This window comes from Verruconis gallopava (assembly GCF_000836295.1).
Source record: "Verruconis gallopava strain CBS 43764 unplaced genomic scaffold supercont1.20, whole genome shotgun sequence".
Lineage (NCBI taxonomy): Eukaryota > Fungi > Ascomycota > Dothideomycetes > Venturiales > Sympoventuriaceae > Verruconis > Verruconis gallopava.
Window position 1 is genome coordinate 88,423 of NW_015622156.1, and position 22,392 is coordinate 110,814.

General features: G+C 53.7%; 9 protein-coding genes across 13 annotated transcripts; 4 read left to right on the top strand and 5 right to left on the bottom strand.

Moving 5' to 3' along the window:
* Positions 1-465: 465 nt before the first annotated feature.
* On the top strand, positions 466-2,262 carry PV09_06020 (uncharacterized protein). The gene is made up of 3 exons (XM_016359598.1): positions 466-958; positions 1,032-1,446; positions 1,504-2,262. The coding sequence occupies exons 1-3, from the start codon at positions 853-855 to the stop codon at positions 2,030-2,032; spliced, it is 1,050 nt and encodes a 349-aa protein (XP_016212434.1). The 5' UTR covers positions 466-852; the 3' UTR covers positions 2,033-2,262.
* A 308-nt stretch (positions 2,263-2,570) lies between these two features.
* Positions 2,571-4,316, bottom strand: PV09_06021 (uncharacterized protein). The gene is made up of 2 exons (XM_016359599.1): positions 3,361-4,316; positions 2,571-3,262 (listed from the first exon to the last, which is right to left on the bottom strand). Exons 1-2 carry the CDS (start codon positions 4,005-4,007, stop codon positions 3,067-3,069), a joined length of 843 nt encoding a protein of 280 aa, XP_016212435.1. The 5' UTR covers positions 4,008-4,316; the 3' UTR covers positions 2,571-3,066.
* A 796-nt stretch (positions 4,317-5,112) lies between these two features.
* On the bottom strand, positions 5,113-8,650 carry PV09_06022 (uncharacterized protein). The gene is made up of 4 exons (XM_016359600.1): positions 8,178-8,650; positions 7,101-8,086; positions 6,577-7,044; positions 5,113-6,516 (listed from the first exon to the last, which is right to left on the bottom strand). The coding sequence occupies exons 2-4, from the start codon at positions 7,924-7,926 to the stop codon at positions 5,336-5,338; spliced, it is 2,475 nt and encodes an 824-aa protein (XP_016212436.1). The 5' UTR covers positions 7,927-8,086; positions 8,178-8,650; the 3' UTR covers positions 5,113-5,335.
* Positions 8,651-8,749: 99 nt separating this feature from the next.
* On the top strand, positions 8,750-9,915 carry PV09_06023 (uncharacterized protein). Its single transcript, XM_016359601.1, has 2 exons — positions 8,750-9,123; positions 9,183-9,915. Exon 2 carries the CDS (start codon positions 9,273-9,275, stop codon positions 9,786-9,788), a length of 516 nt encoding a protein of 171 aa, XP_016212437.1. The 5' UTR covers positions 8,750-9,123; positions 9,183-9,272; the 3' UTR covers positions 9,789-9,915.
* Positions 9,183-12,954, bottom strand: PV09_06024. Of its 2 annotated transcripts, none has more exons than XM_016359603.1 (4): positions 12,393-12,954; positions 11,845-12,246; positions 11,703-11,777; positions 9,183-11,619 (listed from the first exon to the last, which is right to left on the bottom strand). In XM_016359603.1, exons 2-4 carry the CDS (start codon positions 12,082-12,084, stop codon positions 10,264-10,266), a joined length of 1,671 nt encoding a protein of 556 aa, XP_016212439.1. In that variant the 5' UTR covers positions 12,085-12,246; positions 12,393-12,954; the 3' UTR covers positions 9,183-10,263. The 2 variants fall into 2 exon arrangements, with proteins under 2 accessions (XP_016212439.1, XP_016212438.1); XM_016359602.1 differs by having other exon boundaries at positions 12,376-12,954.
* Positions 12,955-13,393: 439 nt separating this feature from the next.
* PV09_06025 lies at positions 13,394-18,049 on the top strand. 4 transcript variants are annotated; one of them, XM_016359606.1, is made up of 8 exons: positions 13,394-13,475; positions 13,520-15,353; positions 15,425-15,957; positions 16,018-16,292; positions 16,366-16,915; positions 16,970-17,057; positions 17,126-17,324; positions 17,386-18,049. In XM_016359606.1, the coding sequence occupies exons 3-8, from the start codon at positions 15,871-15,873 to the stop codon at positions 17,789-17,791; spliced, it is 1,605 nt and encodes a 534-aa protein (XP_016212442.1). In that variant the 5' UTR covers positions 13,394-13,475; positions 13,520-15,353; positions 15,425-15,870; the 3' UTR covers positions 17,792-18,049. The 4 variants fall into 4 exon arrangements, with proteins under 4 accessions (XP_016212442.1, XP_016212441.1, XP_016212440.1 ...); XM_016359605.1 differs by having other exon boundaries at positions 13,394-15,353; XM_016359604.1 differs by having other exon boundaries at positions 13,394-15,957.
* On the bottom strand, positions 13,599-15,170 carry PV09_06026 (uncharacterized protein; the record flags this gene model as incomplete). The annotated part of the gene is made up of 2 exons (XM_016359608.1): positions 13,599-13,742; positions 13,803-15,170. 2 exons carry the CDS (start codon positions 15,168-15,170, stop codon positions 13,599-13,601), a joined length of 1,512 nt encoding a protein of 503 aa, XP_016212444.1.
* A 165-nt stretch (positions 18,050-18,214) lies between the features above and the next one.
* On the top strand, positions 18,215-19,533 carry PV09_06027 (uncharacterized protein). The gene has a single exon (XM_016359609.1). It carries the CDS (start codon positions 18,425-18,427, stop codon positions 19,445-19,447), a length of 1,023 nt encoding a protein of 340 aa, XP_016212445.1. The 5' UTR covers positions 18,215-18,424; the 3' UTR covers positions 19,448-19,533.
* Positions 19,349-21,988, bottom strand: PV09_06028 (uncharacterized protein; the record flags this gene model as incomplete). Its single annotated transcript, XM_016359610.1, has 4 exons — positions 19,349-20,095; positions 20,152-20,873; positions 20,950-21,895; positions 21,951-21,988. 4 exons carry the CDS (start codon positions 21,986-21,988, stop codon positions 19,528-19,530), a joined length of 2,274 nt encoding a protein of 757 aa, XP_016212446.1. The 3' UTR covers positions 19,349-19,527.
* Between the last annotated feature and the right edge of the window lie 404 nt (positions 21,989-22,392).

Below are 22,392 nucleotides of genomic sequence, written 5' to 3' on the forward strand. Positions count from 1 at the left end.
TCTTGCCACCGTATCTTTTGTGACAAAAAGGATAGATGATATGGCGTACATTCCTGTATGACGAATAATGTTGACGAGTGTGCGGGGACAGATGTGATATTCTAGACATCAAGACTTGAAACTTTGGTTTTGTTACGTGTATGACATAAGACATGTAGCAGTTGTCCAAACGTCCCGCAAAAATTTAATTCTGATGAGAACGCAGTCTCGCGTACATGCGAAGGCGGTGCACTATACGGCACCCTTTGCATGGACGATGTGCATCTCTTTCGCCCGCGGTAAGAGGGGAGCTACCATAGAACTATACTCAAGCACCGAGACAGGGTTTACGACCCTAATGTACGCTCCAAACCACACCTTGCGGAGCTTTAACCAAACGAGTCAATCAGGAGCAACCGCGCATATTTGTGGTTCGTGGTGAGTTCTTGCTCTTTTGAGCACTTAACTCCGAACTGTCTCGTTTCTGCTTTCTAATCAGCTACGCAATGAGACGTGTGCACCACCGAAGATCCAAGCTAGCACGTCGCCTTTGGCCCCAATAGAAGATTCCCCCCCTGCGTCGGTCGACTGCCCTGGAGACAAAACGTTGCTGTGACAAATCGGCGTTGAGGTGCGAAACGAGTTGACGGCGCGAGTTTAAAAGTTTGCCCCATCAAGTCGTCTTTTTCCACAAATTTCGTTTCCCCCCCATCTGCCAGGCTGGCGTGTGATGTAATGCCTCCTCGTTTGCTGCTCGTCGCAACGCCGATACTTCGATCAGGACTGGTACAATCCCGGACCGCTTGCTAGAGATTGTTGATTGCAAAGGGAACAGAATAGGCTGGGAAGGAAAAGGAAAACTCAGCATCAACTATGAAAGCGCTGAAAGCTCTGGGCAACAAGAAGGCCGAGGTGCAAGATGGGTTGCCCATCCCCGCGCTTCGCCCAGACTACGTCACGGTCAAGACGATGGCCGTCGGTAAGATTCGCAAACGCCCGCAGGTCGCTCCAGATGTTCAACGTTGCTGACCATTTTTTTCCCCTTCGCCCAGCGTTGAACCCTACCGACTGGAAGCACATTGGCTTTGTCGACGACGTGTGCACTATTGGTTGCGACTTCGCCGGGATCGTGGAGGAGGTAGGCTCGGCAGTCAGCAGGCCTTGGAAGAAAGGGGACCGCGTCTTCGGTTTTGTTCATGGCGGAAACGTCGTGCATGGCGAGGATGGAGCGTTTGGCGAATACCTGACCGCAAAGGGTGATCTCCTCATGCGTATTCCGGATCACATGACCTTTGAAGATGCGAGCACAATGGGAGTGGGGATCATTACTTGTGGACAGGGGCTGTATCAGCAGATGGGCTTGCCATGGCCCGGCACCGCGGAGAGCAGCCGCGATGGGCGGCAGCAGATCCTCATCTATGGTGGCAGTTCTGCAACGGGTATGCATGGGATCCAGTTTGCCAAACTGTAACTGCATCCTCATCAAGATTGTGGGCTGGGCTCCTTGACTAATGCCACGGTCAGATCCGGTTTCGAGGTCATCACCACCAGCTCGCCACGGAACTTTGAGCTTCTGAAGTCTCTTGGAGCCGACTACGTGTTTGATTACAATTCACCGAGCTGCGCGGCGGACATCAAGAAGCTTACAAACGACAAGCTGATGTACGCCTGGGACACCATCTCTGCTGGCATATCTGTCCAGATCTGTGCCGAGGCGCTGTCTAGCACTGGCAATCCAACATATGGTTCGATCCTAGTAGTAACTGACTTTCCGCGGAACGATGTTCGAATGACATACTCTTTGGGCTACACCGTAGTCGGTGAATACTTTCGCTTCCGCGCGGGCAGAGAATTTGCAGCATCGGCCGAAGATTTTGAGTTCGGCAAGAAGTGGGTCGTCTTTGCAGAGAAGTTGGTTGCTGAAGGTAAAATCAAACCACCGAGGAAGGACCTGCGGTCTGGAGGCCTTGAAAGGATCTTTGATGGTCTCAAGGACCTACAAGAGGGTCGAGTGTCGGGCTCTAAAATCGTCTACCGTATTGGCAGTGAATAAATGCCATTCTCCCGCATTCCTAAGAGAGTCGTATCGTTTCCTTTATAACAAGCGTTCATATTGGTGGTCTTGCACTCTTCTTCCATGCCTGAAACACGATTATGATCGTCCACATTTACAGAGGCGGAGCTGTGAAGCTGCATTCCTACCTCCTTGGTTCCCCGATCAGTAAATCAGCAGCAAGACATGACGCTCCTTATTCATTATAAGTTTTCGAACTTGTCTAGCATCCTACCTGTATGTAAAAGGAGCTAAATGAAGTCTCGATACGTAATTGGCACGTTCAGCACGGATGCGTGTGCGTAGATATAAGAAACGAAGTGCGCGACATGGTACTGGTTTAGTCGTGTAGCCAAGTCGAAAATCGAATGCCACGTAGCAGATCTATTTTCAGCGCTTTGAGAAAGACGGGAGTTAAGCGAATGCATGACTTGAAGGCAGCCTTGTGTCGTTTCAGTCCTTTTCAAAGGAGACGATGAGGGAAAACTGAATAGGCTTAAGAATAAAAAAAAAGGAGCTGAAATTGGAGGGAAACGGTGTCAAGTCATGTAAAATTTTCCCTCTAACCACTTTGCTCTCGTCAAACCCCGATGGAAGCAAGGTGCTAGGCTGGACATACTCAGGGGCGTGATTCAAGAGGTCTCAGTGTGTAAAAGGCTTGGGTGCAGAGTGACCAGTGCAACATCGTTTCCGTAAGAAGGCTGAAGTAAATAAAAATAAATAAATAAATAAAAAAAGGCGCATCGCCATAGCGGCTGGAGGTTTGGGTAAACTAATTAAGACTAAACGACAAGGTGTCCAGAAACGTGGAGATCGAGTTCGCTTTCGTCACCGCCGCGGCGCAGGCACATCTGGAGCCTCGAAAAGACGGGCGAAAAGCGTGGAGAGATGTACAAGCTGAATAAAGCTGCTACTTATATAGCTCGGCCATGTATCAAGCTCGACGGGGCCTTCACGCTCTTTGTCATCGTTTTTCTCATTGGGGGAGGGGAATAGAGGAACAGAGTTTGACTCGATCGTCCGCCAACGTCGCATCACAGGTCAGTCTTTTGATACTTCTTAACGTCGACGCCCCTCTCGACCGGGATGACCGTGAAGTTGAACTTCATCATCGTCAGGCCGAACCGATCCAGGATCCTCGGCTGCCAGTTCTCCGAGAAGCGCTCCTCGGTGAGCATGGCCGTCAGATCGTGCACGTTGCCGCCGAAGATGGTCAACATGGTGCTCGAGCTGTCTGAGAGTCAGTTTGCTGGCCCTCCCGCCGCGGGTTTTTTTTTTTGCACGAGGTACAAGGTTCAAACAGATGAAGAGGAGAGGGAAAAACGTACTTTGCGGCCCCGAACGTGTTGTGGAAGAAGCTTTCCGTGTAGTCCTTGTTCGTCCTCCGCGCTTCCACTCGACGCTTCGACAGCGCCCGGGACAGGTCTGGGATTGTGAGTCTCGGCGAGCCGTCCGGATACTTTCCCGTGGCCTCCTTCAGCAGCTCCTCGACGAGCTTCAGGTCCGGCGCACCCTGATCGGGCTGAAGCGCCGTGTCTTGCCTCGTCAGGCTTGCGTCGTGCTCGATGGCCTCGTCGTTGTGCAGGCTAAGGTCGGCCAGGTCGAACGAGTCCTTGAAGTACGACTTGTGCAGGAAGTCGGCCGAGAACTTGGGCACGAAGAAGCAGAACGACGGCGCGAAGTTGAACGTCTGCCGGATCTTGGTCTTCATCTCGCGGAACGTGATGTTCTTACCGTCGTGGGGCAATATGCCATGGTTCGCCATCGCGTTCAACATCGGGCACGCTGACCGCGAGTCCCCTTCCTTGGGCGGCACATACGGTGGCCAGTTTCCCTGGTGGCCAGGACAACCCTTGGGAACGACAAGGTCAGGCTTGTACTTGGGAAGGACAAGGTTGAGGAAGAAGAGAGAGGTGTCCCAGGTGAAGACGAAGAGCCCGACGAGCAGCTTCTCGACGGCCTTAAGGATAGCCATGTTTTGCGATTGAGTTTTCCAAAAAAAAAAAAAAATTAAAGAAGAAAGGGAACCCGCTCCTCTCAGTCTCGGAGACGTTGGAAAGCAAAAACGGCCGACGGTTGAAGCGGGGGATTCAGGCAGAGAGGACGCACCGCGTTATTGAGAGCGTAGCTCCAACGTGGTGCGGCGGGAAGGATTTAAAGCCCCAGAACGACAAGAGGCCAAAAACGCTACGAGAGTTTTCTCCAGGGCCGTCCCGCCGATCCGATCTGAAGCCATCATCTGGACCTTTTCCGGATGCGTTTGCAGAGGCGCTGCGTGCAGGTGGGAAAAGGGACGGCGACGACGAGCAAAAGGCGAGCTGAACCTGCACCCGAGCGCGGTGGGTGGTGACGTTCTGAAGGGGCGCTCATTGGCTCAGCGACCAGATCGGGCGTCGATCGTGGGCGCACCCGCGCATTCGTTTCTCCACCGCTCGCTCTCCGCCCATGCAGCCTCTTCCTGCTTTGAGCGCTGCCAGTCGAGCTGTCGAAGCCCGCCCGTCTGCCGGCTGCACTTGGACCCCGTCGATCATTCACGGCCGCCGTCTGGGATCTGCCCGTGTGCATGATCTGAGCTGGCGTCGTCGCCCGCTCTCGCTCCAAAGCCTCCGCCTACGTGTCTTCCTCCAGCGCTGCGCCGGACGGCAACGCCAGCCTTGGGCTGCCTCTTCTGTTGCACCAAACAGCCCAGAAACCCATCGTTGGGACGAGCTTGACCGAAGCTGCCTGAAACCGTGGTCAAAGGACAAAGACGTCCGTGGATTGTGGCTGACATGAACGAATCAGGCGAATCCGTTTCCTCGTTCTGCAGGCGGCTTTGTTTACGTGTTTGCATCATAATTGATCGCTAACGATGACGTCGATCAAGGGTTGGGCGATGCTCACGGTTCGCAAACTACTGTGTGGGAGTTCAATCTTCTGCTGCACTGTATTATCGTCTTCGGTTGATGTACCAACATGACTTAAAGCGGTACGAGGCGACACTGGTATCAAGCCGCCTTTAAAGGGGAAATTGAGCTTGCAAAACACAATCTCAAGAACCAGCTTTCGATTTGCCAATTGTTCTTAGTGCCATCCGTATTCCTCGCAGCACTTCGAATCATATATGCTCTCAAAAATTTTTGCTTTTTTCAATTTATTTTCGAGAACGCAAAAATTGCTCAGAAGAGCCTTCAAGTCAAAGCAGAGTTCAATGTCTACGATCAACAGCTACCCAAGACCACATCATGAATCATACAATGCCCTCGTTGCGCGTCGCAAAGTTGAGAGTGCCCAACGTATCGCGGCCACCGGTTGCCGCTTCGTTCACCACCACGAGCTCGGATGCCACCACTTTTCTGGATCGATCCCCCAGGCTCGGCAGATAGCCAGCCAGACAGCTCCAACAAGAACACCACCTCCCAGGACCTTCAGCACCACATTTCCTGTCGTCCTTACTCCGTCGCCAATGAGACATAGTCCAAGCGGATCGCTTGGGTCCATCATCCCTCCAACATCTGAAGAGCGGGCCCAAGACGGCAATTCCATGCCGCCGTCTCGGAGTCGCTTCCTCTCCCTTCTCCTCATCGTCAACGAACGCGTTTCCCCGCTGTAGTCGCCCTCGTTGACACTGCTGATTCTACCCATGGCTATTTCTTCACCCACGCGTTCAAGTAGCCACCGTGCCCTCTCACCTTCCACGAGACGAGCATACTCTTCTCTTTCACGCCGAGCGTTCTTCTGTAGATCGCTAGCCCATTTTGCGAGCTGTATCTGAGCGAGCCTTTCCTCTCTAAGGATGTGATCTCGGATGCGCGCTCGCGTGTAATCTGGGAGACCCGAGCCAATGGACGTAGAGGACAGGTTGAACGGAGAAGTGTGGGATCGCGTGATGAGCGCACCACCCGGGCTGCCCGTTCGCCTCTGGTGCCCGTTTCGCGCGAGCGCGAGGTGATCTCTGATGCCTAGACCAGTTGCGCCAACCGCAGGACCGAGAATCGACGAGTCTGCTGAAGAGCGCGCATCGCCATCCAGACCAAGTCTCTCCCTCCATTGCAAGAATTTCCTGGCTGAGATGTGTCGCAGCTTGGCCATCGTCTCCGGATCAAATAACATAGCAACTAGTGCCTGCAGCTCTGAAGGAACCAAGGGCGGCGAGTACGATGGGGACATGAGCAAGCTGGCGTCCATTTCGCCGTCGTCAGAGCCCGGCAAGCAAGATACCAGGAATGGTGCGGACGGCACGGAGCTGCTGACCTCCGTTGAAAGAAGCGGCGCTTCTTCGGGAAGCACATCGGTCTGTTCGGTACTGTCGACGGTCTTTTCAGGTCGTGGCTTGTTCAGCACGCCCGCGTTGATATTGCATCTCAACAGCTCCTGTGCAACTGCATTCTTGCGTCTCGACAGCTCCGTTTCAGGCGAAGCATCTGCCTTCGATATGATCGGAATGACGCTAGTGAACTGGGCCAGTCTGCCCATGTACTCAAAGTCACGTTGTGATATCGATTCTGTTCGTACCCGTCAGTATGAAACGAGGACATTGAAGGTGAAATGGGGAGAGCTCTGACCAGCCGGTTCACAGATGTAGAGAACAACATCAACTTGTACGCCCCCTGCGCCGCTTAGCACACCCAACAGATCCGCACTGCTCATCTCTGTCATGGCCACATTCTTCTGAAACAAAGTCTCCAGATACTCGACTAGCGCATGCTTCTCGACCGGCATTTTGCTGCTGGTCTCAATTCCCGGCGTGTCGATGAAACACACATTTCTCTCTAGCACCGTCTCGGTCATACTCTTGCGCCGCCGGAGCAATACCCTACTGTCCTCAATGTCAGACCACCATAACGGGTAGGCTTTTGTGGACGCTTGGATCTCGGTTATTTGCGTAGTGGCTGACGAGCGATGTTTCCTGCTTCGTTTTTCACCTGCTCTCGGCGTCTGTACGTTCGGAGTCGGCGTGGCTATGGGGTCAAGGTGGACGATGTCTTCGCACTGGCGGACAATTGCTCGGATGAGGCTCGTTTTTCCGACTCCTGGTGAGTGAGTTTAGCCATAGGTCGCTTACTATGGGCATGTGAATGAGACTTACCGCTGGCACCGGCAACAGCAATCTTCAGCCTGCCCATTTGTTTTCCTCGCTCGGTAAACGGCCGTCTGCTAGGCATGGACAGGCTAGGCATAACGAGCTGGGGTGCGCTGGCTTGTGAATGCTGCATTTCTTCCGCGCCTCCGCCTGCCTCATCCTCGCCGTCATCTCCGTCTTCCTCCTCGCCTGCACTGGTAATGGCCTGACTCGCAGCCTCATCATCCTCTTCGCTTAGCGCCAAGCTCCTAAAGCTGCCGGATTTCGGTGTACTCGGCATCGCAGACTCTGGGATCGGACTCTCGAGCTGAAGAGGGGTGAGCGGCTGGGATATGGTGTTCGCCCGGGAGGAGCGCGTGGCAGCGGCAGTTGTAGCGGCAGGCAGATGGTGCTGTGGTGAGGTATGCTGTTTGCCGTCCTCGGTCACGGACATCCTGTCTGCTGCTTCATTCCCTCTCTTTCTCCTAAGCAACCCGGCGGCTCCTACTGTTTCCTTCTCTTCCTCATCCTCGATGTCATCCTGCCCAAAAGCCTGCCCTAATGCCTCCTCCAAGCTCTGCACACCGTACATGCTATCTGGCGGCCCGGTCTTTCCATCGGAGCCTAATCTCGGCCCGCTGGCTTCGAGCGAAGTCCCGCCGTCGGACTTGTTCGAGGCGCTGCTCCGCCTGGACGAGGGCTTGCGAGGGGGACCAAAAATGTCCTCTTCACGGGCGAGGAAGAAAGAGGTTGGCTGAACGGAACTCAAGCTTGGGCGTCTGTCGGAAACCAAGCTGGACTTTCGAGATCTAGGTGGGAAAGCGGCCTCGTTGGCCGCTGGAGTAGGTCTCATGTTTCCGTTAAGATCTGCAAACTACTTAAGAGACTGCTATGTTTCATTTAGCGTCTCCGCTGTGAACGAGGTCGAAAGGTTCGTTGTGCGTGAGTGGTGCGGAGTGTATTCGTCATGGACGGAGATAAGATGTTGGTCGAGGGTTGGATCGCAAGGAACACTATGAGCTCCACAGTTAGGACCATGAAGTTTAAAAAGGCGAATGGATCGTATGTAGCGGGGGAAAAAAATCAGCTAGCTGGACGACGTACGCAGCGTGCGTTGGCTACGTCGGGGATATACGACCGAACTCTCCACTGTAGATCCGGGTGCCTCTTGCTAGAGTACCCCGCCAGCACATCAAGATCACCCCAAGTGCAGGCGTGTCGGATGCAAGACTGAGGCAGTACACAAACTGCTTTCTGGATTCGAGGATGCGGCGGCTATCGAGGAAGGAGGAGGAGCGTCGACGCCGGAGAGGAGTAGTCGGTGACGAGCTCACGCGGGCATGTGCGTACGTCGGAAGCCTGGGACGAGAACAGCTCGGCTGATAGGGTGATGGTCCACGTCCCCAGATAAGCGCGATGGCACCACAATTGGCCACTTACGCCTCGCGGGGAGAGCGAACACGTATGAAGATCCAGACAGTTGAGTATGCGGTTGTCAAGTGTGAGTTTGGTTATGGAGTGAACTGTATATGCAGGGTCAGACGTCGTTGGTGAGTAGATGAGGTGTTGCCCTGGTCCAAGGTGGGTTGTTGGTGGAAGGTTGTGGTGCAGGGGACCGCAGACAGAGCGAGGGAGCGATGCAGAAGCCGCGGCTAGGGGGTCGACCGCCTGGGCAACGGCGGGGTACCCACTGGCGTAGGGGGGCCCCTCGCCTGAAGAAGAGGGGCATCCGCCGCGAGAGGGGCTGCCAAGTTGCAGGCCGCAGGCGGGGAGCTGCAGCTCCAGTTCTTCGTAACACGATAGATACAGGTGCACATGTCAAGAACGCGTGAATCTTCGACGAAAGAGCACGGTAGAAAAACGCCATTCGGGTTCAATGTTTGGCCGCCTAGTCGACGTAGCCACAAGGGATGGAGGGCTCGCAGCGTCACGAGCATTTCAGTCCGCTCGCCATGGACCAGCATGCTGCAACATGTGCGCTCTCATGTCAGCCTGGATTGAACCATCCACGTCTTCAGTGCGAGATCAATTCACGTTGATAGACACGTAGGTCTGTGGGCAGGCACACAAACACGCTGCGAGATGAATGCTGATGGTAGCGGTGCCGAGTTATGAAACCACGACTGAATTCACAAACACTACATCCCATCGGGCCAAATCGAACTTACGCGTCCCAGCACCACTTGCATAGAGCTCCAGATGCATCCATTCGCCGAACCATTGCGATTAGTGTTACATTCTCTCCTTTCACCATCCATCGCCAGTCGTGACATGGTAAGCTACAGTTCTTCCTCACGCGCTCGCTCTAACCGATACATACACACCAACGCGCATGAATACATACACAGTCACAAAATGGACGAAAAGCAAGAAAAGACGAGCTTCTTTTTTCCTTTTTTTTTCCCTTCTTTTGAATACCGTGCAAGACCTCCGGGGCCTCTTTTTATGTTTTACAGATTACGCGCATGTCTCATCGAGGGAAATAAAGCACGTGTCCCACCTCTTTCTTCAGTCCCTTTGCCTACAAACTCCGCTCGCGTTTCTCTCCCACCACGACTTTCTCCCTCTTCATCGTTTAGCAAGTACCCGATCCTCTCCTCAAGTTCCGTCCACGAGCCACGCACGAAGGACAAGCAAAGCCGGGGGGAACCCCGAAATCTGAAAAAGTTGTACAATGATAAAAAGCAATTAGCTCACGAGAGTACCCGTGAGTAGTCGCAGACACCCATCTGCGGCAGGTTCGAGGTCTGCCAGGCGCAGAGAGGATCCCACGACTCCAAGCTCGGCCGTGAGGAAAGAAACGAAACCAAATGTAAAGTTAACACAAACGCTATGCAAAGCCGTGAATGAATAGATCCGCTCGTGGCTGACTGGAAAGAAACACACGTGTTCCTGAAAGAAAAGAGTGCCATTCCCTTTTTTTTCTGTCCGGTTCATACGATGAGCATTGGTGAAGGTTGTGATTCTCCCAGAACTTGTTAGACATGGCGTGCAGGTGAAACTATCGTCGACGGTTCGATGGTGATGACAGTACGAGTTTGGGAAAAGAAAATGCATGTCATACCGATTCAAGATTTGCATGCAGCCCCGTGAGTCGGACTATGATATCGGGGCGGAAAGTGGGAAGTCGGGTGAGGAGGGCAGGGTGAGTAGGAGAGAACGGGTTGTGCTACAAACGAGCACAACCCTTTTATGCACCTTGTCCCCCTCGTCCCTTCGGGGTGACGTTGCCGCTGCCGCCTCGGCCACCGCGTGCACTGAAGTTGCCCCGGCTCGAGCCCGTACCTTTGTAGTCGCCACGGCCCTGGCTACCAGCTCGGCCATCAAACGAGCCACCGCGAGATCCTCCACGGGCACCGCCTCGAGCATTGTAAGAAGTGTTCGAGACACGACGCTCTTCAACCCAGATATCCTCAGAGCCAATCCGGTGAGGGTTCGCGCTAACAGCAGCCTGGAAGCCTGCGAGAGTCTTGTACTCGACGAAAGCAGCCTTCTTCTGCCGAGCCACATCGAAGTAAACAATTTCGCCGTAGCGACTAAGCACCTGCTTCAGAGCATCGGCATCAACGTCTTCGGTCACATTCTTAACAAACGCGCGGACACGTCCATCCTGACCGGTAGCGGGCGAGTTGGCGTTGTGTGCACGAGACTGCTTCCGGCTGTGATCCGCACCGGCAGTCTGCCAGCCTCCCGTTGAGCCATCCTTATTACTGTCTGGGGATGCTTCACGCGCCGGCGTCGACGAAGCAGCAGGTGCAGGCTGCGCCGCTGGTGCTGAGGCACTTGGCTTGGCCTGTGTGCTAGTAGAGGCGGCCGGGGCCTGACGAGCTGCCGGAACAGCAGCTTTTGCAGCTTGAGGTCCGGCCGCACGCTGCGCCCAGCTAAGTGGGACCGCGGCCTTGGGGGGTGCAGAGGGTGTGGCGGCGGCGGGCGCCGCGGTCTCGGTTGCCGGTGTGGGTGACGGGTCTTGTGGCTTTTCTGGTTGCTCGATGTCATCCTTTGCGACCGTATTCTCCACAACGCTGGGTTTGGATTCGGGCGTGGCAGTCGCAGCAGCAGGTGCCTCCTCAGTCTCAGCAACGTCAGCTTCCGCAGTCGCAGGCGTGCCGTTGACTGCGCTAGCCGATGCGGCAGACTCGGACTCTTCCTCATGCTTGACCTCTTCTAGTTTCTTATCCACCTCCTTGACCTCGGCTTCACCTCTCATCGTCTCCTTCTCTGCACTGTAGCCTGAATCAGCCGCGGTTGGGACCGGCTCCTGAGTACCCTCCGTCTCCTCAACGCTTTGTTGGACGGCCTCAGCCTCGGCTTCGTCGTCGCTCTCGTCTTCGGCAATATAGCGAAAGATGTCGTTGAGCACAAAATAGCCGTTTGTCTGGGCTGCGAGAACGAAAGTTTGGACGAATTTGCGGCGCGGCTGCGACTTGTTGGACATTTCGCCAATAACTTGGATGACAATGTTTGTGTCAGAGCCTTGCGTGTCGACATTTGTGACGCGGACTTTGCAGTCTTGGAAGTCAAGTTCGGCGATGCGCTCCTTAATAGCCTACCCAAATTGAACACAATCAGCAATCACGCTGGTGTTTTGATGGCGGGAGCGGACTTGGGACTGTGCCTGGATTTACGTACCTTCTGACCAACAGCGATAGAGCTCTTGACTTCCTCCACGCCGGAAACCAGCTGTGAGCGCTTGTTGAAGAAGAGCTGTTTGGCGGAGATTAGCTAGAATTCAAATTTTTGTTCGCCATCAAGTACGGAGGCGTCGACTCACATGCAGCTTCTCAGGACTACGGCTCATAGTGTTGTAGTACGATTCGACAAAGTACCATGCGACCTCTTCCTTGGACAGACTGGACTGCTGCTGTTGCTGCGTCGCAGATGAGGTTGCGGTGGACGCGGGAGCTGCGGGAGACGCTGAGGAGACATTGGCCTGATTGCTGTGGCCATCGGCAGCGCCGTAGGAGGCGCCGTGGTAGCCGTTGACCGGAGCACTTCCCACCTCTGCTGCCATGTTAATCGTAGTTCGCGTACACTCCGATGAAGCTGATGTTAAGGATGAGAGTGTGAGTGGGCTAAGGAAGAGGTAGCAATCTGCTGTCAAACGTGCGGAGATGGAGTTGATGCGCAACCAGGAAGTGCACGATGATGGAACCAAAGGTCCAGCTGAATCAATCTGCGCGGAAGGCTGTCAGTTATCGCTCTACTTGAATCTGATGTAGATGGCCGTGGAGGTTGTGGACGCGGTGAAGGCAAAAGCAATGTTGTGTTCAGACTGGGGACGAGAAGGGGTAAAAGATGTTACCGCAGGACAGAACGGACAGCGTATCAGCTGGTTCAAATTCTAGCGAGTCGTCGAAGACAGTGAGCTGCCGACTGTCTCGTCGCGTGAATGCACTTAGGAAATATGCAAATCTATTGATCCTTCGATGCCGAGGGCGAGGGCGAGGACGAAGTTCAGCTACGTCAAGGATTGGCGTGGAAGCGAGGAGAGCAGGAGAGAAGGAAAAGTGGGAGTGTCGAACGGAGCGGAGTATTCCTTGTGAATGGAAGAGACGGGATGAAAGGAGGAAGAAAGCCGTTGATGATGGCGAAGGTTGCGGATGGACGGGTGTTTGTTGTTTATTTTTTTTTACTTGATGTGGAGGGAAAAAAAGGCTTGGAGGGATGTGGGTTGGGCCTTTTGTTAGTCGCCGGGGTTGGTGGTGGTGAATGGGACAGACGAGGGACCGCGGGCACCAGACGGGCGGCGGGGGCCAGGCCCTGTGTGTTAGGGGCTCTAGTGCCTGGGCCCCCACTACGTTCCGGGTGCTCGCGCCAGTGTCCCCCCCTCGCGTCGCCTGGGACCCCCTAAGAACAGTGGCCCGACGGCCCAGCCTGTGCATGGACATTGACCCCATCTCCTCTTCCTTTACTTTTAGCTTACCGCTGCTCTCCTCATCTGAGGAAACAAGATGAAATGTGCACGAAACTCTGGCAGACAGCTGCTTTCGTCCCCGCGTGTGCCCTCGCCTTTGTTGCGTTCTGGCGTCCGTGTGCAAGTCGTCTCGTCGAAGAGATCGCTACCTGGGCTCGGCCGACGCGTGCTCGCCGTCCCGCTTCGGTCACGGTTCAGTCACGAGCCCCGATGTGCACGAGTGCAGAAAATTTGCCCGTTGCGCCCGCTGGGCTCCGCTCGGATGCAAGACATCAGTCGATCAGCGAGTCTTCGCCCTCTCGGGCCGCCAATAGGAGCATGGGAGACCACAGCCTGGGTTGGTCCGCGTTGGTGGGGGCTGTCGCGGCATCCCGCGGTCTCCGCCACCGGAACATTCAACCGAACAGCGTCCGCTGTCCAGACCTTTACAAGCACATTTGGGAGACACCTACACACGTACAAACGAAGCACAATGAAAGAACATAATTGTGAGGTCAATTCAGAATCAGCCAAAGAGACTGACGTCCATCAGCAAGTGAACACGGTTCAAGTCGATTCTCCGCAACGGCGACAACAACACCAGCAAGGGCGACCGTGTAGTGGGCCATATATCAGAAGTGATCCTCGATCGTCAGCGTTCCCGTCTTCGTGATCATGAACTCGTTGACGGCGACGTCCTTCCCGCTCTCCTTGCCGTGTCCGCTTTCTTTGATTCCGCCAAAAGGAGCCTCCGCCGCGGAGCTGTTTCCCGTATTCTGAGAATTAGGTCAGCCAAGATTGAGCAAAGCCTGCAAAAGAGAGTGTGTGGAACTCACCAAACCGATCATGCCTGCTTTCAGGTTTTCAAACATCCTCCACAAACGATTGACGTTTGTGCTGAATACATAGCTGGCAAGACCCAGAGGCGTGTCATTGGCCCGCTTTACCACCTCTTGCTCCGTGTCGAAGGTGTACACGCCCAGGATTGGCGCAAAGATTTCTTCCTGGCTCATCTGCATGTCGTCGTTCATCTGCGACAAGATTGTGGGCTCCATGAAATACCCGCCGCCGAGCCCCTCCGCTCTCCTTCCGCTACCTAGGACGATATGGGCGCCCTTGTCTATAGCGTCCTTGAACAAAGCTTCCGCCTTGTCTAGACTTCGAGGCGTGGTGAGCGCGCCCATTGTGACGCCCTCCTGCATGCCATGGCCGACCTTCAGCTTCTTTGTCTCTTCGACCAGCCTCGCAACGAAAGCATCATGTACATTGCGCTGCACGTACACCCTGTTTGCCGTGACGCACGCCTGGCCTGCGTGCCGCCACTTCAGCGCCATCAGCTGCGTGATGGCCAGGTCCAAGTTGGCGTCCTCGAACACGATGAACGGGCAGTTGCCTCCGAGCTCGAGGGTATGCTTCGTCAGCGTCTTTGCGCAGTAGCTGGCAATGATCTTACCCACCCGGGTGCTGCCAGTGAACGTTACCTTCTGTACCAGCGGATGCAGGCATAGCGCTTCGGCCACGGCTGGCGTATTCGCGAGGCTGGTCGTCAGCACATTGAGCGCCCCTGGCGGGAACCCAGCTCGCGTTGCCAGATTTGCGAGACACAACGCGCTCAGCGGTGTCTCGGGTGACGTCTTAACCACAATGGTACACCCTGCAGCCAATGCAGCGCTCGCCTTGCGTAGGACCAGAGCAATGGGGAAGTTCCAGGGAACAAGAGCGGTCGCCACGCCCAGCGGCTGTTTCGTCACTACCGAACGTCGCCCCGGTAGCGCAGAGTGAAAGGCAGATCCGTGAATTCGTTCAGCCTCGCCAATAAACCACCATGTGAATGTCGTCGCGTAGTCCAGCTCCCCATACGCCTCAGCAAGCGGCTTTCCGGTCTCGTGAACAAGGATTCTAGCGAGGTCCTCTCGTGCAGAAACGATGAGCTGATGCCAGGCTGAGATCAACTGCGCACGCTTTCTCGGCGTGAATTTGGAGTATATCTCGAATGCCGCTTGAGCCGACTGCACGGCAGGCTCGACATCATCCACGGTACAGTCTGGACACGAGGCCCATACCTTTCCAGACCCTGGATCAATTACTTCGAACTTCTTGTTGCTATCGGCTTGCACCCATTTGCCATTTACGTAGCAAGCGCCTCTGAGAAGGTCATTGTCAGAAAGTTCGAATGGCAGCTGCAATTGGCTGTCTACGTCCATGCCTCCTGTACAACTTGATGAATTGGAACCCACAAGACTAAACCAAAAACCGATTGTTATCAAAATTTAACTGAGGGTCAGAAAGAATAAGATTTTCAGTGAAACACTGAATACCTCACTCAGAAATGAAATGTTATGGTGTTAATGGATTGCTCGCAATCCATAATGAGTCCGACCATACGAGTAGCTCTCCCCTCCTTAGCAACTCCCAAACTCGATAGTCACCCTAATTCATGCTGATTCAACACTCATAGGCATCACGTTCTTGTTGGTCTCGTGCGGGACCGCGTGGAGAATAGCTTTGACGTAAGCAAGTGGCACGCTCCGGAGCCACAAACCGGGGTGAACTTTGGGGACGCCAAACATCAGGACACAGTCTCGGAGCTTTCAGCGGGGACTGAACGTCGAACACACCAATCCCGATCGACATCACCATTTCTGAGCTATTCCAATCCTCATAGGAGACGTTAATTTCGACTAGAGTCATGCAGAGGTGCAAAAAGGCAAAAAAAAAATTCGATTGCGGGGCCCCGCAAGTCCAGTTCGGTTAAGGGGGCACGTAAATAATCGCAATGTATACCGTCTTTCGCCTGGAACAGCTAAAGGATTGTCCCCTTTTGCCCTTGGTAAAGATTCTGACTAGAGATTGCAACTGCTACTCGGGAACTCACTCGACGTGAAGGCCTGTTTGAAGCCTACGATGTCACCCACAGATCATTCTACCCGGTCCAAGAGAACAAATCCGTACAATAGGCTGGTCACTGTCGCTGTCGCCTTCGGATCTCTGGTAATGATACGACGCAGTAGCACCATGTTTTTCTGCGATGCTAACATCTAATCTCTGTAGACGTATGGATACTGTTCCTCCATCATAGGGAGCACAATCGGCCAGCCTGGATGGTATAAATTCTTCCACCTGCCAATGGCTGGCGAGCCTGGCTACGCGACCACCACGACGAATGCAATATCTACTGCCAATGGGCTCTACAGCGCTGGAGGCGCTGTCGGTAGCCTTTTCATCATGTGGGCAGCCACTGCTCTTGGACGCAAGATAAGTATTCAGATCGGTGCCGCTCTTGCCCTTCTCGGCGGTGCACTGCAAGGCGGAGCTGCAAATCTAGGGTGAGTTCGTCCTTTTTAGACGTTGGATATCTTCTAGAGATAAAGAGGCAATTTTAGTTGACACGCTTCGCAGAATGTTCCAGGCCGGTCGTGTCATATCTGGACTTGGAATCGGCATCCTCGTCACCGTTTGTCCAATGTACCTTTCCGAGCTCTCTCCCCCTGACAAGCGTGGCTGGCTGGTCGGACACCATGCCATATTCCTAGTCTTTGGTTACATGCTGTCCAGCTGGCTTGGGTACGCGTGCTACTTCGCGACGAATGTCAATTCATCGTTCGCATGGAGGTTCCCGCTGTGCGTGCAATGCTTCGCTCCTCTCGTCCTTCTCGTCACGTCGATTTGGATCCCCAGATCCCCGCGCTGGCTGCTGCAGAAAAACAAGGTGGAAGAAGCTTGGAACGTGCTCAAGCAGCTCCGAAGCTCTTCTGACGACCCGGATTACTTGGTCGCCAAGGAGGAGCTGTATCAGGTAAAGATGCAGATTGCTTTGGATGCGGCGAAGCTCAAGGCTCTCGGCTGCGGCCCTTGGACTGCAGTCATTAAGAAGAAGAGCTACAGGAAGCGGATGATCATTGGATTTCTCACGCAGTGGGGGGCTGAGTTCGCTGGACCGCTTGTCATTGTAAGAGCCGCACATGCGAGGCGAATCACGACTTGATCGATTAATTCGAGACAGAACAACTACTCCGTCATTCTCTACACGAATTTGGGTCAAACCGGGTCCATGCCCCTGCTTCTTTCAGCGTTGTGGCTGACAACCGCAGGTAATGCTGAGCTTGGATGGCTGCGGCCGATTCTGTAATATGCTCGTACTAAAACTTTGGCACAATAGGTGTGATCTACAATCCTCTCGGCGCTTGGCTTCACGACAAGGTCAACTCTCGGCGGTGGATGTTCATGGTGGGCCTGATGGGCTGTCTTGTCACCACCAGCGGCTTCGCCGGCTGTATTGCGCGGTACGCTGGCACCGACAACAAGGCCGGCAACGCGGCCGGAGTCTTCTTCGTCTTTCTATACCTCACTTTTCAAGGGTACGACGAGACTTCCACGCTTCTACATTCGAGTTAGCTAACTCTTTTTTTCCCCTCTTAGAACATGTTGTGACACGACTATGTATCTCTATGTGTCCGAAATCTTCCCCACAGAGATTCGCCCCATTGGAATGGGCTTCTCTCTTTTCGGTCAGTTCGCAAGCACCATCATCTTACTGCAAACGGCACCCATCGGCATCGTACACGTTGGGTGGAAGTATTACCTCGTCATCATCGTTTGGTGCATCTTCTTCATTCCCATCGTCTACCTGTTCTTCCCGGAAACGGCAAGATTGTCTCTGGAGGAAATTTCGGCCAAATTTGGAGACGACGTCGCCGTGCACGTCAATGACGTCTCCGCGGACCAGCGACGGGAACTTGACGAATTTTTGAAGGCGACGGACGTAGTGCACATGGAGAAATCGGGTGAGAAGGGCGAGCAAGTGGTGACAACAGCACCAGCTTGAGGAAGTTTTCCAGTGATCAGAAGTGGTGTATCTGTTCTTCTTCTCGCAGAGACTGTTTCGCGGTGGAACAAAGGCGTTTCCCGTTCACTTTCCCGCACATGTACAGCTTAAAACTATCGAAACTCGTCTTGTTTAATGCTTATATATCGAGAAAGGACGTTTCTCTCAGATAGTCTCATCTTTGAAACACGGCCAGTCGTTCGACAAACAGCGAATACAAGCAACATAAGGACTACTACTTTAACTATTGATTTTTCTGGACTATACTTCTCGCCCCGCAAGACGAAATCAAAAGACCCTCGCACCACCGTTAATCGGTGGGGACACTGGATAATGGACTAATGTCTGGCGGGGTCTCCGCGAAACCGCCCCACAAGATCAATCATGCTAACCCAGACAACAGCTTCGGCAATAAGTCTTAGTCCGAATGGAGAACAATCATACAAAAATGCGAGCGCACTTCCTAGTGTCCCTGTGACCACCGAAAAAAAAATCCCCAGCACGCTTCTTGAGCGTAGAAGCGAAAGGCAACCAGCCTTCATCTAGACGATTGAGACTAAAAGCCACCCCTCAGGACGTGTAATCTATAGATTCCTGGATCGCTCCTGATCGGTGAGATACCATTTCTAGGTCATGGGTGACGCGGTCGAGTCCATTCACACCGTCCCGTTCGACTCGCTCCCAGATAAAAGGAGAGTCTGGCACGGAGCACCGGGATCAAAGGAGGAGGGCCTAGGAAGATTGGTACTCCTCACCCCTGAAGTCGTTGCCGAAGCTGCCAAATCATGCATCAAGACCGGCCATCGCGTGTCTCTGAATTGGGATTTGACAAAACTTGAGATCGCAAACTTCAACCGGGCGCCTACTCAACACCTCGTGGTGTCGCTGCTTGGCGGAGTGGCCTATGACGACGTGTACATATTCAATCCGCAACAGTCCTCGCAGTGGGATGGGCTGCGGCACTTCTCCGCGCCATTTCCCACGCCTGAAAACCCATCGCGGCGGCTTTTCTACGGCGGCGCAACGTCGGCAGAGATTTCAGACAGATCCAACACGCGGATCGGCTTGCAGTACTGGGCAAAAGAAGGAATTTGTGGTCGAGGGGTGCTCCTGGACTACGTCGAATATGCAAAACGGCATTCGATCAAATATAAGACGCTCTCCGATCATTCAATTCCGCTGAGTGTGCTTCTGGACATCGCCAAGGAGCAAAATCTAACTTTTCGCCGGGGAGACATCCTTTTCGTGCGCATTGGTTTCACAAAGGAATGGGACAATGAGATGACAGCGGCGGAGAAAGTTGCATACGCCCAGAATCCTAAGCCGCAGCACGCCGGCCTGGAGGGTACAGAGGAGATGCTGAGGTGGATTTGGAACGAGGGATTCGCTGCTGTAGCGGGGGATGCCGTCTCATTTGAAGTGTACCCTCAAAAGAGGTCATATCCAAGAGGCGAAGGCCAGGCTGAGGTGGAAGGCCTGTTCATGCATGAATATTTACTAGCAGGCTGGGGCATGCCGATTGGAGAACTATTCGATCTTGAAGAGCTGAGCCGCAGATGTCAGGAAGAGAACCGTTGGGATTTCTTTGTGGCCAGCGCGCCGCTTAATATGCCGGGTGGAGTAAGTACGCCCCCAAACTGTCTTGCGATCTTCTGAGAATGGAGTCTTGTCGTTATAGATGGTTGTACCACATGTGTCAAGAATAATATCGTGACCTCCGACGAAGGAAAAATCAATCAAGCTCCATGACTTTCAAAGCTTTGTAGGATTTTGATGAACTTTTCTGCCAAGCCCCAGGCACGCAAACGCTGGAGCATAGACTGGGCCTCCTGACTGATGGCGAGTACTGATCCGCCAGAGCATATGTCTTTCACAGATCCGATGCTTGCTGGGCCGCCATGGACGACCCAGTCAGCAATTGCTTGTTTCTGGGAAGGCTGGTGTAGAGAAACGTCTAAGCGGATGCGCGGTAGCGATTGGCCCCGGATAGGTTGCGAGCCTCGAGGGAAGTACTTGGCAAATGCGATAATGAAAACATAGCCCATAAACAGGCGAAGAATTTCACAAGGCGCAGACACGAGATACTCGTTGGCAACGGCGACAATTTGTGCAGCGTGTGACACTAGTCTCCGAGCTTCTCGAGCGTCCTTTGCAAAGGCAGATTGAAGCCGTCGTTCCGCCACACCAACAGCTTTGTCAAACTTCGAGTCTCGTGACGCGACGCTGCGAAATATAAATAGGGTAATGTCCATAACATCAGGGGTGGTATATAGATGCGAATAGTGACAAAGGAGGCTGGCGATACTGATAGTGCTGATGTTAGCTGCAGTTTCAAATGTCCGCTAGATGAGTTGACCTACTTGTAACTAATGAGACCGGAAGTAGAAGTGGGGTGGTCCATAGAATTGACTAGGTTATCGAGGGCACGGAGTAAAGATGCCTTTGGCTGTTGTTGCACTGCGGATAGAGAGGCGAGCCCGAAGTAATCTCGTGCTGAGAGTATTTCCAACTGCTTTAGATCCCAGAGCATGCGTCCGATGATCTGTGCACACAACCTCTTGCCCCAGCACGACGTGTGCTCGGGAACGGGCTTGTTAGCCAACACAGCTGATAAAACATTTGAGTAAGGAGTTCCTGTTGCGTTCGAGCCGAGACGAGATCGAAGGGCCACCCAAGCCGTGGCTGACGGAGCTTCCCACAAGGATTCAGGACACGGGAGCCTTCGCGGCAATTCGCTCAAGTCTACTGCGCCTCGCCGGCTCGTTAAAGTACAGAGACTGCAATCGTACTCAAAAGACGCCCAAGCAGTTCTTCTTTCCCGTTCGATGCCTATCCAGGCGATCCACTCACTGTGGATGGTTGAACTATTTGCAGATGCTAGGCTGAAATCTTGCATATCGTCTTCAATATGAAGATTAGAATTTAAAAGGCCCAGGCCTCGGAGGCTCCCAATAAGAACACCACGGGATCTGTCGGCATTTTGATAAAGTACGCGACTGCCAGATCCCAGCGAGTAGATCTGGTGTAAGCACAAAGAGTCCAAATATGATATATTTCGATAACACGTGCTGTCGGACGCACCCTGTGCACTCATGATCAGTGGAAAATCTCAAGTAGACTAGAGCAGAGTATTATCATCCCAACATTGGGTCACTCACCAACCACGTAATAATGGGGCCACACAGACTGCTGAGGGACTCTGACAGCTCGACAGCATGCGGGTCGTCGGACACTCTGGCGCCGATGCACGCCATAGCCGCGAGGAGTACCGTTGGACATGATGACATATTCCAGGTCGGCACGTGTGTGACTGGCTGGATTGGATGGAAACGGGTAAAATAGGCGTCCAAAAGTCTTCTCAGTAGATGGACTGCTGGTAACAAGCTAGTATGATCCAGTATCTCCTGAGGAGGCAGCCAAGGCTCAGACAGGAGAGACACAAGCCCATGGGGGAGAGCTCTCCGGTCGCAACTTTGGGACTGCAAGGCCCCCTGAAGCACTAAACGCAGCGGGGGTAACTGATACTGGCTGGGTACGGATTCTTGCGTCTGGTCGAATGGCCAGGGTTGTACTGTCTGGCGAGGTTCCAGTACAGGTAAGGCTGTGGCAGGCTCATGGCTTTCGTCGTCCTCTATGGGGGTGAGCAGGCTAGCTTCCGGCACAGCCATGTCGGGCACATTGAAGTCAAGCCAGTCAAATGCGCTCGCTCGAAAATCAAACTGATTCACCGGTGATAACATTGACGAGGTGAAACTGGTGGTATCTGTGCCGAAGGCGCCGTCACCATCGGACACAAGCGAATTGTAGCTGTTCATTTCAAACAGCAACGGTGCGATATTTTGATTGCCTGGTGATAGAGGCAACGTTGACAGGGAGCCGTAGTCTGTCAAGTTTCGGTTCGATGTCTGGTCGGCTCCGCTAGAGCTAAGTATGGCGCTGCCTTCTCCTATCGTCCTGGAATTGGGCGTTGGAATACCCGCCGATTCATGAGCGGCAGTAGAGATGAAAGGCGCGGTGTAAGATAGCTCTGGGCTAACAGAAGACTCCTCATCCAGCGTACTATTTAGCTCCTCGTCAAGGTCCTGACGAGATGCTGGGTGCGAGCTGTGGTATGCACATTCTGCGTTGGAAAGAGCGCACGAATTACACGGTCGTTTACGATCGCATTTCAGCTTCTTCTGAACGCAGCGAAGGCATGACTTGCGGCCGCTCTGCAGGTTAACACTCAACGTGCGATGGGTCACACGCAAATGGCGAAGGAGCACATCGCTTCTCGAGAAGGATCGACTGCATTGAGGGCATGGAATAGTTGCACGACGGAAGCGAGGGATATGCGTTTGACGATGCCGAGCAAGGTGACTTGGTCTTGAAAATGTTCGACAGCAATCGGCGCATGTCAACGGTTCGGCCTTGTGGTGCACATGTGTCGATGGCTCCGGATCCCGTCTGGCACCACAACCCTCAGAACCAGCCATGACCTCCTGTCCTGTTGTTAAAAAAGTATGTGGAAAGATCCATGGGGACTCATTTGTTAGGAATTGAGATGATTTAGGGTCACACTTCAGAACCAGACGATCACGGGAATGTCCAGTACTTTGCGC

What these genes read in the sequence shown, in the direction of transcription:
- PV09_06020 (XM_016359598.1), top strand. Translation starts at nt 853, where the DNA reads ATGAAAGCGCTGAAAGCTCTGGGCAACAAGAAGGCCGAGGTGCAAGAT. An exon ending in GGTCAAGACGATGGCCGTCG is followed by an intron (nt 959 to 1,031) that starts GTAAGATTCGCA and finishes CCCTTCGCCCAG; the next exon opens with CGTTGAACCCTACCGACTGG. An exon ending in GGGATCCAGTTTGCCAAACT is followed by an intron (nt 1,447 to 1,503) that starts GTAACTGCATCC and finishes TGCCACGGTCAG; the next exon opens with ATCCGGTTTCGAGGTCATCA.
- PV09_06021 (XM_016359599.1), bottom strand. Translation starts at nt 4,007, where the DNA reads ATGGCTATCCTTAAGGCCGTCGAGAAGCTGCTCGTCGGGCTCTTCGTC. An exon ending in AACACGTTCGGGGCCGCAAA is followed by an intron (nt 3,263 to 3,360) that starts GTACGTTTTTCC and finishes ACTCTCAGACAG; the next exon opens with CTCGAGCACCATGTTGACCA.
- PV09_06022 (XM_016359600.1), bottom strand. Translation starts at nt 7,926, where the DNA reads ATGAGACCTACTCCAGCGGCCAACGAGGCCGCTTTCCCACCTAGATCT. An exon ending in TGCTGTTGCCGGTGCCAGCG is followed by an intron (nt 7,045 to 7,100) that starts GTAAGTCTCATT and finishes CTCACTCACCAG; the next exon opens with GAGTCGGAAAAACGAGCCTC. An exon ending in CTACATCTGTGAACCGGCTG is followed by an intron (nt 6,517 to 6,576) that starts GTCAGAGCTCTC and finishes GGGTACGAACAG; the next exon opens with AATCGATATCACAACGTGAC.
- PV09_06023 (XM_016359601.1), top strand. Translation starts at nt 9,273, where the DNA reads ATGCATCCATTCGCCGAACCATTGCGATTAGTGTTACATTCTCTCCTT.
- PV09_06024 (XM_016359603.1), bottom strand. Translation starts at nt 12,084, where the DNA reads ATGGCAGCAGAGGTGGGAAGTGCTCCGGTCAACGGCTACCACGGCGCC. An exon ending in GTAGTCCTGAGAAGCTGCAT is followed by an intron (nt 11,778 to 11,844) that starts GTGAGTCGACGC and finishes TCCGCCAAACAG; the next exon opens with CTCTTCTTCAACAAGCGCTC. An exon ending in CTATCGCTGTTGGTCAGAAG is followed by an intron (nt 11,620 to 11,702) that starts GTACGTAAATCC and finishes CAATTTGGGTAG; the next exon opens with GCTATTAAGGAGCGCATCGC.
- PV09_06025 (XM_016359604.1), top strand. Translation starts at nt 15,871, where the DNA reads ATGTCACCCACAGATCATTCTACCCGGTCCAAGAGAACAAATCCGTAC. An exon ending in GGCGGAGCTGCAAATCTAGG is followed by an intron (nt 16,293 to 16,365) that starts GTGAGTTCGTCC and finishes CACGCTTCGCAG; the next exon opens with AATGTTCCAGGCCGGTCGTG. An exon ending in GTTGTGGCTGACAACCGCAG is followed by an intron (nt 17,058 to 17,125) that starts GTAATGCTGAGC and finishes TTGGCACAATAG; the next exon opens with GTGTGATCTACAATCCTCTC.
- PV09_06027 (XM_016359609.1), top strand. Translation starts at nt 18,425, where the DNA reads ATGGGTGACGCGGTCGAGTCCATTCACACCGTCCCGTTCGACTCGCTC.